The 11029-nt window shown below is 39.3% G+C and overlaps 1 protein-coding gene across 1 annotated transcript in view; it reads left to right on the plus strand.

Annotated features, from left to right (window-relative positions):
* SYN1 (synapsin I) overlaps positions 1 to 11029 on the plus strand; it is a 132818-nt gene that overhangs the window by 42647 nt on the left and 79142 nt on the right. The window contains 4 exon segments of the mRNA XM_070741167.1: positions 1945 to 2036; positions 5277 to 5388; positions 5390 to 5434; positions 6372 to 6461. Of these exon segments, the coding sequence (XP_070597268.1) occupies positions 1945 to 2036; positions 5277 to 5388; positions 5390 to 5434; positions 6372 to 6461 (339 nt within the window).

Here is an 11029-nt window from a genome sequence, read left to right on the forward strand (position 1 = left end):
GAGAAGAGCGACAAAGATGATTAGGGGACTAGAGGCTAAAACATATGAAGAATGGTTGCAGGAACTGGGAATGGCTAGTTTGATGAGGAGAAGGACCAGGGGAGACATGATAGCAGTGTTCTAATATCTCAGGCATTGCCACAAAGAAGAAGGAGTCAAACTATTCTCGAAAGCACCTGAGGATAGAACAAGAAGCAATGGGTGGAAACTAAACAAGGAGAGAAGTAACTTAGAACTGAGAAGAAATTTCCTGACAGAACAATTAATCAGTGGAACAGCTTGCCTCCAGAAGTTGTGAATGCTCCAACACTGGAAGCTTTTAAGAAGATGTTGGATAACCATTTGTTTGAAGTAGTGTAGGATCTCCTGATTAGCAGGGGGGTAGACTAGAAGACCTCCAAGGTCCCTTCCAAATCCCTGTTGTTGTTGTTGTTGTTGTTGTTGTTGTTGTTATTATTATTATTATTATTATTATTATTATTATTATTAATGGGGCTGTGAACTTCTCTCCACCTCTAGGGATTATTTTCAGTCTAGACTTTTAGATGATCTTCATTTAATCGTGACTCAAAAGTGGATTGTAGTATAGTTATTTTGTAGTAATTTTGGATTAAAACTAGGGAGACCTAGGTTCATCTTTAACCATGGGCCAGTCATTGTCACTCAGCATAACCTATTACACAGGTTAATTGAGGAGAAACAAAAAGAAAGGATGCAATGTATATTAAATTGAGCTCTTGGCTTTGGAATGGATTGTATATCTAACGAATAAGTAATTTAGTCTTGTGTGTGCAGCTAGACCATTTTTGACCATTTAATAAAATTCATGATTAAGGTAAACCATACAAATGATTCAAGTATAATTAAAATGCGTGAAATAATTAAATACATAATTTTTATCAGGAAGCACTTGGGAAATCTCTGAATTTAGAAAAGATTTCTGGAAGTTGACATGAATTCATTTAGTTGAGGTCACTCTTTGGTTTTATGAACACTCTCTGGGAGCTGAGAACGGCTATTGAGAAACACCTTAAAATTCTTCATCTTCTGTAGATAGTTGAGGAAGTCCATGTCATGAAGACTGGGGGAAATGGTAAACTCAAGAAGTTGAATATTGAATGATGACTGCCTTCCTGTGGATGTGATTCCAATTGTTAGCAGTCAGGTCACTTTTAAACTTAGAAAAAAATAATTTTCAGTTATAGCACCGGTTTCATGTTAATTTAATTATCTCAGATGCTTGTTATTTGTTGTTTTCTTTTTCTTATCACTAATTTCACTAATTCTTATTCCATGTCATGTTGTTACATGCTATGGTCTTAATAACTTACTTAATTTTTAACTTGCTTGCATTTAAGTTTAAGTTTTATTAGATTTGTATGCCGCCCCTCTCCGAAGACTCGGGGCATTTGTGTCGGAAACACTGAGGCACTTCTGGGTCGAAAGGATTAACCAATGATATCACCAGTGCTCAGTGGACACCCAATTGGGGCCTCCTTTCATATTCCTGCTTAAGTGCTCACTGAAATGGTACCTACCTTATCTACTCGTGATTATTCACTTTCAAATTGCTAGGTTAGCAGGAGCTGAAATGCACGATGGGAGCATGTCTTGAACATAGGCTTGCTGATTGTCAATCTAGTGTCCTAATCACACAAGCCACCGCACTCTTACTTTGAACTAGTTGCTTGCTGTGATGGACAATTTTTCTTCAAAAGAAACTTATCCAATCTTGCTGATTTTCCTACAGAAATATCTAAAGGATCACACTATTATCTGAAATTCAAAGACAAGCCAGCTTCCGTTTGCATTTGTTGATAGACAACTTGCTCTGTGGGCTGGAGCAATCATCAAGAATATCCCCATACCTTGAAAAGTAGATTGATGACAGCTCTGAGAATTTATGAATGTGCCACCCATATGATTTCGTTTTGTTTCTACTAGGCAGAATTCTGTGACTTGAACTTGGTGGCTCATGCTAATGGCAATTTTTCTGTTGACATGGAGGTTATGCGCAATGGGATCAAAGTAGTACGGTGAGTAGAAACATGGCATCAATCATCAATGTACAGGTAGTTCTCAACTTACAACAGTTCATTTAGTGATCATCCCAAGTTACAACTGTACTGGAAAAAAATGACTTACGACCATTTTTCACAGTTGCAGCATCTCAATGATCATGTGATCAAAATTCAGGACGCTTGGCAATTGACTCATATTTATGATGGTTCCAATGCCCCAGAATCATGTGATCCCCTTTTGTGAATTCTTGACAAGCAAAGTCAATGGGGAAGCCAGATTCACTTAAGAACCGGGTTACTAATGTCAGTCATCTGCTTAACAATTGTTTGCAAGAAAGGTCAGGCATAGCCACTCAAAACTCACTTATGGAATTAGGGTTCAGTTGTGGTCTTAAGTCAAGGACTACCTGTGTTTATGTATTAATTTTCCATTAGACGTTAATGTGTTTCAGGGGAAATACCAAATCTGACTTTGGCTACTGAAAGAAACAATCTTTCATTTGGATGCTTAAAGTAGTGTGTTAAAAATTGTGCACCGAGGTTATCCAAGCTTATTATAGAACTAGAAGTTGGGAATTTACATGAAATTGCCAGTTACACAAATCTTTGCTTTTTATGTGTAATTTGCCCCTGTTGACCCAAGAGGAGAATATTGTTCCTCTGTCCAAATTTTTTCTGATTACTGAGATTGTGCAGTGGAGTGCAGTGTTAGTATCCAATACACTACATTATGCATTATTATCATCTCTAGAACTATAAAATATACTGCTCAAAAAAAAAAGGAACACTGAAAGAACACATCCTAGATCTGAATGAATGAAATATTCTTACTGAATACTTTGTTCTGTACAAAGTTGAATGTGCAGAACAGCATGTTAAATTGATTGTCAATCAGTGCTGCTTCCTAAGTGGACAGTTTGATTTCACAGAAGTTTGATTTACTCGGAGTTATATTATGTTGTTTAAGTGTTCCCTTTATTTTTTTGAGCAATCTATATATACGGTACTCAATGAAAGGTTATTGAAGAATTTGATGTTTCTGTGGGATTATTTGACTCCCTAAGTAATCTTATATATCCCTGCAGCTATTCTTCTATCTTTGGAGCTCTTTAAGCAGCATTTGAAAAATCAACCCTCACAAATTTATGTCCCCTTGGGTTTTGCTTTTCCCGAGTGCTCCTCTGCCGCCAAGCTATCATACAATATGTCAGTGGTTCTCAACCTTTTCTTCACCATGGACGCCCTTTAAATACCTTTTGTGGCCAGGGACCCCCAAGACTTAACTCAAGATTTAAATCATAACATTCCTTCAAGCCTTCATGGACCCCCTGTGATGACATGGTGGCATCCCAGGGCTGCTGCAGTATGAGATAGATGTATTTCTCCAGATGTATTGCACTTAAATCCTCGTTATGTCCAACACATCTGGAAATAATCAGATTGGACAATGTTGAAGTAGATTATTCATTAATGGTAATTTTAACTGATGGTGAAAGCTTGCTGTGTTCTAAAGTGGACATTCTTCCCCAGCACTAACTGCCCAAACTCTTTTAAAAAATGAAATGGTAGAGATGTTAAAAATGGGATTTTCTTCTGTCTTTAAATAATTGCTGTATCCAATTTACTGTGTGATCCTCAGTTCTTTTATATGCTATGGATCTAAGCCACTAAATGAAGGGTAAACCGAAGTTGCAGGGTTGATTTTGCAAAAAAAAACTTCAGACGTGGACCCCTTATGGGATAGAAGTATGAAGCTTTTCACCTTTTTTTCCCTCTCATCACATTCTTAATCTGAATTTTCTATCTGGACTGTCTCTCCGTCCCAATCCCCCAACACATCTGGTATTATTTGCATTGGGGAGTAAGTATGTTTATACTGGCAGTTCTTTCCCCTAAATAGACATAAAGTCATGTGGAAGCAGCTCCATCTTAAAGGGATATTATTTAAATTTCAATCTGGAGTAAGACTACAACCAGGACAAGTCTTCCCATTGTAAACTGGATTGGTTCCCTACACTTTTTAGTCTTGTGATTGACCTATCACAGAAAGATTCCAAGCAAAGTTTGTTTTCTTAAGCACCAGGGTTGTGTTTTGAAGTGCACATACAAATGTACACACTCAGATAACACAGTATTTTGTACTCCTTTATTCAGGCTTCAGGATGAGTGGGATATCAGCAAACATGCCAAAGATGAGATCAGTAGATAAATCCTTCATACACTACACATTTAATTCAATCAATTATTCCCTAAATCTATTAAAATGTCTGGATCAATTAAATAGTTTTATCTACTTGGTTTCTAAATGTTGGTGTCAGATCAACCTCTCTGAATACTATTGGTGCAGCACATCAAATTTTGTCATGTCAAATCTGACGTAACCACAAATGGGACATGGCCCACAGACTGCAGTGAAAGTGTTAGAAGAAGCTTTGAGCATATATGCTCTGATAATTGCTGGGAAATTTCTACTAGAGCTTGACCACCCATGAAGATTGAATTGCGATGGCAGAATAAACAATGCGCTGTCTGGAAATTAGTATAGTCTCTGAACACATACTTATTGTTTATCCCTGAGCTTGGGAATGTGGCAGCCTCGGGTTTTAATGAGTAACCATTTCATTTTCCTCCAGCGACTGAGGAAATGAGACCAACTTGAATCAAGACTAATGGACTGCTTAAAACGAATTTTGCAAATTGCATGGGTACTTTAAAAAAGCTGTGAATTTCCTGTGTTTTGTATCTTAATATGTCATTTTACCTAACCCCCCACAGAGAGTCTATAGCTCTCTCAGTGGCAGTAGAAGACCAAAAGAAAGTGAACATATTGAGTAAAATGTTTTAATTTAGGCACCCAAAATGGAAGTTATAGATCAATGATGGCAACCCTTTTGTTCCTCAGGTGCCAAAAGCATGTGCGCACACCCTATTGCACACATGCGGTGCAATACACACATCCAGTAGGCTCATTTTTCACCCTCCCCAGGTGCCAGAGCAAAAATGCCCTCATCTACCCCCTGGAGGCTCTCCAGAAGCTAAAAACACCCTCCTAGAGCCTCCTTGTGAGCCAAAAATCAGCTGGCCGGCATGCTGGAGTTAAGCTAGGGCAATGGCTCATGTGCTGGCAGATATGACTCCGCATTCTACCTGTGGCACATATGCCATCACTGCTATAGATTAAGAAGTAGGTTTTGTGGACAAATGTATTAGATTCTTTATCCTGCCTCTCCTTCCTATTCACCCCTTTTCTTCCAGGAGCCTGAAACCGGACTTTGTCCTGATCCGCCAGCACGCCTACAGCATGGCTCGTGGTGGAGACCATCGTGGTATTGTTATTGGCCTGCAGTATGCAGGTGTGCCTAGCGTCAAACACTTTGCATTCCGTATACAACTTCTGTGACAAACCTTGGGTGGTGAGTGGCAGGAGATTATAATTGGCACTGTTCTGTAGATTCTGTATTAGAACTGAACATAGAAAATTTAATATTGTAAATTAAGGAACGTATAAACTGGAGGACTTGGCCTCATTTTTTTATTTTTTTCAATGAGGTATTCGGGGGGGCAGGCTTTTTCTACATTAAGCTGCTTTTGGATATTGTAAAATATTCAAATACAGTTATCATTCATCATTCCTGCAGTTAAAGAAACAGTTAAACAACACTTTTCCAACAACAGTAGGTAGCAATTTTTAAAAACAGCAAGGAATGTCAGGTAATTAAAATGTCTGAGTAAACAAGTGTGCTGAAATAATTGCAGTGTTGTATTAGGTACACTTTCCACAAAGAAACTCTTTCTCTTTGTCATCACCTAATCTATCCAAGATGCCAATTCTCTTAACTCATAGTAAGCTAACTAAGAACAGATGTTTCTAGAATTAACTGCTTCCCAAAATCATTATGTATTTAAAAGATAGGCATGAGTGGCACTGTATGTTGGATTCAGAAGGAAATGAGTAAATACTATTTTTCTTGGTTGAGTGAGTTAATCACATTGGATGCTGTATTCCACATTAGCAGAACCTTGTAGCTTGTCTTTGAGGACGGCCCATGGACAGTGAATTAAAAAACTGGCCAAGTCATTCATATCTAGGCTGACTGTGTAATATGTCAGAACCTCCCTAAGAGTCAGCTAAGTGCTACTGATGATAGGGGACATTGTGTAGGATTTCTGACATTTACAACATGTTCTGTTAATATAAATTTTCATGTTCAGGCTCGAGTAGAGGAAAGGAAGAGGGCAGGAGTTGCAAAGGGAGGGGTTGATATAGTAAAGTTAACCTTAGAAGCTTGTGGAAATACTGTAGCTTTAGAAATATCTTCCCTGTTTCTGACTGCACCGTCTCTCCAATAGTTTGCCCAGATGGTCCGCCTGCATCGCAAGCTCGGTCCCGAAGAATTCCCCCTCATTGACCAGACATACTATCCCAATCACAAGGAGATGGTAAGTTGGACTGGTGTGTGGATGGTTGAGGATCTTTCTGAGTAGCACATTCTGAGTGTTGTATGAGTATGAGATGAACATGTTTTTTTTAAGGCTATAATAGCCGAAAGATTGAAAAGAATATTAAACAAAATTATTCACAAAGATCAAAATGGGTTCTTACCAATGAGGCAAATAAGAAACGACATCAGAACTGTTTTAAATATAAATGAATATTACAAAATTCATAGTGAGAAACAATTAGCCGTGATCTTCCTAGATGCTCAGAAAGCATTTGATAATCTAAATTGGGACTTTTTCAAACAACAAATAAAAATTATGAATTTTGGCTCAAATTTTATAAACATTATTAACACGATCTACACATTTTGCGTACTCTAATAATTAAAAGAGCAAGTAGCCATTTCTGAGCTGGACCATTGAGGATAAACATGTTTATGCATGTACCTAGCATTAATGTGGTTTTTAGATATAAAACGTATCATAGTCATAGTCATTCCTTCTTAGCCAGTAATTCTTCATTTTCCTGTTCAAAGATGAGTCATATATGACAAGGCTTGACTTCAGAATGAAGTGGCCATACTTCAATATGCACTTAGTTTTGGTTTTCAATCATCTGTTCTGGGTTAACATGACTACAAAAAGGGACATAGACTGCATTTCTGCTTCATGTTAGAACTAATGTTGGAAGTAAGAGCCCAATGACAATGGATACTATTCTCGAACCAAGAATCCCACGAGATACGTACTCCCACTCATATCCACAATTTTCTGATCTGATTTGTTATAAACTTATTATTTATCAGCAAATATTTTCTCATGCATTTTCTAAGGAAAGACTTCATGTAGTGGAGGCAGGGGTGACATATTCCTATGTTGCCAATAATGCTTGCAAGAAATAATTTTCCCCTTATAAGTGATGAAATTTATTTTCTCTTAACAGTGAAAACAAATCTTGATAATTACTTTAATGAATGTAACAGATAAAAAATTAGTTTAATGAATGTAACATAATAACTAATATGATGTAAAGTAATACAATAATACCTCATCTTACGAACTTAATTGGTTCCGGAAGTAGGTTCGTAAGGCAAAAAGTTTGTAAGACGAAACATTGTTTCCCATAGGAAATAATGTAAAAGCGATTAATGCATGCAAAGGGGGAAAAAAATCACAAAATGGCGCTCCGCTGGGCGCCGCTGCCTGGCTGTCACCTTCTGAAACAGCCGGGGGGCTTCTCGGCGTTCTCCTGAAGTTCGGGTTCGGGATCAGGTTCCGGAGGCCGCCGAGAAGCGCCCGGCTGCTTCAGAAGGTTACAGCTGGGCTGCGGCGCTTCTTGGTGGCCTCCCGAACCCGAAAAGTTCGGGTTCGGGTTCAGGAGAATGCTGAGAAGCCCCCCGGCTGTTTTAAAAGGTGACAGCCGGGCAGCGGCACCCAGCAGAGCGCCATTTTGCGATCTACTGTGGGTTCGTAAGCCGGAAAAAGTTCGTAAGAAGAGGCAAAAAATTTCCGAACCCCGGGTTCATATCTTGAGATGTTCGTATCACGAGGGGTTCGTATCATGAGGTACCACTGTATATTGAACAATAAATATAATTCTGGGTATACAAAGGCTCAGTTTGTTTACGTTGCATTTTGCTGGCAAACTGTTCCTATATATGGATCCACTTAATTTGTTTCAGTATTCAATACTTACTCTATCATCATGTTACTTGTTTGTGTTTGCACATAGCACATTCCTTTTTCATCTATGGAAAACTTGGAAAATGTATTATTATTCTCATTTATACTATGTGTGTTCTCTTTGTGCATCTTAGCATTTCCTGGAGGTTAATTTATACTTGTGATCTTCTCACAGCTTCATTCCTGCCTTCCATTCAATTTTCTCTATTGTGAGGTGTATAGCAGAGACTGTAAAACCAATATAATCCTAGGATAATTCTAAAACACAGTGATGAAAACCAGGGGTGCTATTAGTTCTGTGAGTGTGGCTTGGTGGCCGTGTCAGGGGAAGGATACTGCAAAATCCCCATTCCCACCCCACCTCTGGGGCCAGCCAGAAGTGGTATTTGCCGGTGCTCCGAACTACTCGAAATTTCTGCTACCAGTTCTTCAGAACCTGCTAAATTTCACCCCTGATGAAAACCAAGCTGTAGAAGTTCAGCTTACAATTTCAGGGAATGTCCTACTTTTTAAATTATTATTATTATTATTATTATTATTATTATTATTATTATTATTATTATTATTATGATGTTGTTGTTATTATTGTTATTATTATTATTGTTGTTGTTGTTGTTAATAATAATAATAATAATAATAATAATAATAATAATAATAATAATAATAATAATTAGATTTGTATGCCGCCCCTCTCTGGAGACTCGGAGCGGCTCACAACAGCAAAGCACAGTACAAATCCAATGATTAACAAGAAAAGTTAGAACCCTTAGTATAAAAACAGTCATACACCCCAAACAAACCATACATAAAATGAAACGGCCAGAGGGAATCAATTTCCCCATGCCTGGCGGCAGAGGTGGGTTTTTAAGAGTTTGCGAAAGGCAGGGAGGGTGGGGGCAGTCCTAATCTCCGGGGGGAGTTGATTCCAGAGGGTCGGGGCCGCCACAGAGAAGGCTCTTCCCCTGGGTCCTGCCAGACGACATTGTTTTGTCGACGGGACCTGGAGAAGGCCAATTCTGTGAGACATAATTGGTGGGACCTCTTCTGCTTGAAACTCTGCAGATCCGTCCTTACTCCCATGGCTTGCCTCTGTAGGTGATCACTTTTGAACTGCCAAAAAGCCACATATTACTACGGTTATATCTTAAACAGACTTGGAAGGGGACCAAGGTTCAAAATAAGCCCAGTGCTCTCAGAAGTATGGGTAATATAATATCCGAACAAAGAAGAAGTTATTTAAAGAGTATTCCTCATAGCTATTTTCAAACTGCTGAATAATTTTGTGTGGTCTTGGAATGCGAAGGATGATTTGGCTAAATAATATTTCTCTTTCTTACCCTCTTCCTTTCTATAGATAGCACTCTTGGCAGGAACTCAGCCATTCCTTATAATGCATACTTTTCTGCTCTTCCTTGTGCATAAATCCTGTATGTGTGCCTATTGCAATCCTGTGACCTTGCAGTTATTCAATGATGGCTTAAAAATACTTTTCCTGTGCTTAGAGATATGCTGATGCTAACAACATTTTCATGTTTCCGCCTTGGATACCCATCTGAGCTGTGCAGCTTTGAAATATGGCTTCTTTACTCCTAATCCAGAATGTGGGCAGTGGAATAGTAAATTCAGGACACCCAGACAGGAGGAAAGATTGAAGGCTACAGTTCCAGGGGGAAACTGGAAGGCCCTGCGGAGGCCATTTTGCAGGCTGCTGAAAGCTTCTTCTGTTCTTTTTGTGAAAATTATCCACATACATTCTGAAGTCATTGATGGCAAACCATTTTTTGCTTGGGTGCCAAGAGGGTGTGTGTGCATGTGATAGCACACACGTACATGCTCACACCCTTAATGCAATGCCCTCCCCCATGTATGCATGCAAAATCCCCCTGCACTGCCCCCTCCCCGCGTGAGTGCAGGTCTCACTGAAGCCTCCGGACTCTGTGGATGGCAAAAAATGAGCCCAGAAGGCCTATTGGAAGTTCAAAAACCAATTTCTGGTAGGCCCGTTGGGCTATTTTTTGCCCTTCTCAGGCTTCAGAGAAGCCTTCTGAAGCCTGGGGAGGGTGAAAACTGTCTCCCCCACCCTCCAGAAGGCTGAAAATCAGTTGGCCAGTGCACACATGTGTCCTGGAGCTGACATAGGACGTGCCCTCGTGTGCCCTCAGATATGGCTCTGTGTGCCACCTGTGGCATGCGTGCCATAGGTTCGCCATGACGTGTTCTAAGTCCCCCCCATTAAAAACATTTAAAAGTGTTTGCTTGGGTTTCCTTAGAGCAGTAGTTCTCAACCTGGGGGTCGGGACCCCTTTGGGGGTCAAATGACTATTTCAGTTTTTATCCCAGAGCTATACTCACACTTAACAACAAACTAAAGGGTCACCATCAGTGAACTGTTGGACAATATTACTCGGTTTGTCATGTAGATGGTTGAGTGGTTCAGGGTGGGGAATTTGTAGTAGGTGGGACATTTATTCTATTTTTTATTCAATTTTTTATTCTATTTTTAAAATTTACCTATTCTGATTTTATGTATGGTCTCTGGGTGTCACACGACTTTCTTTGCCAATGACAATTCGTTGGTTTTTTTGACAATGACAATAAATTTATTATTATTATTATTATTATTATTATTATCATCATCATCATCATCATCATCATCATCATCATCATCATGGGGTTCGCCTGAGACCCTGGGAAAAGACAAATTTCCCCTGGTATTAGGAACTAAAGCTTCTATTCTGGCATCTTGGAACTTATTTTTACAATCCGACCAATCAGGCATTTACAGTGGGGGCATCCCTCTGACCTTCCTGCCAATCAGCTCAAAGCTCTGTTGAGAGAATTGGCGCTAGACTTATGGTTGGGGGTCACCACAACACGAGGAACTG

This window comes from Erythrolamprus reginae, chromosome 2 (assembly GCF_031021105.1).
Source record: "Erythrolamprus reginae isolate rEryReg1 chromosome 2, rEryReg1.hap1, whole genome shotgun sequence".
NCBI lineage: Eukaryota > Metazoa > Chordata > Lepidosauria > Squamata > Dipsadidae > Erythrolamprus > Erythrolamprus reginae.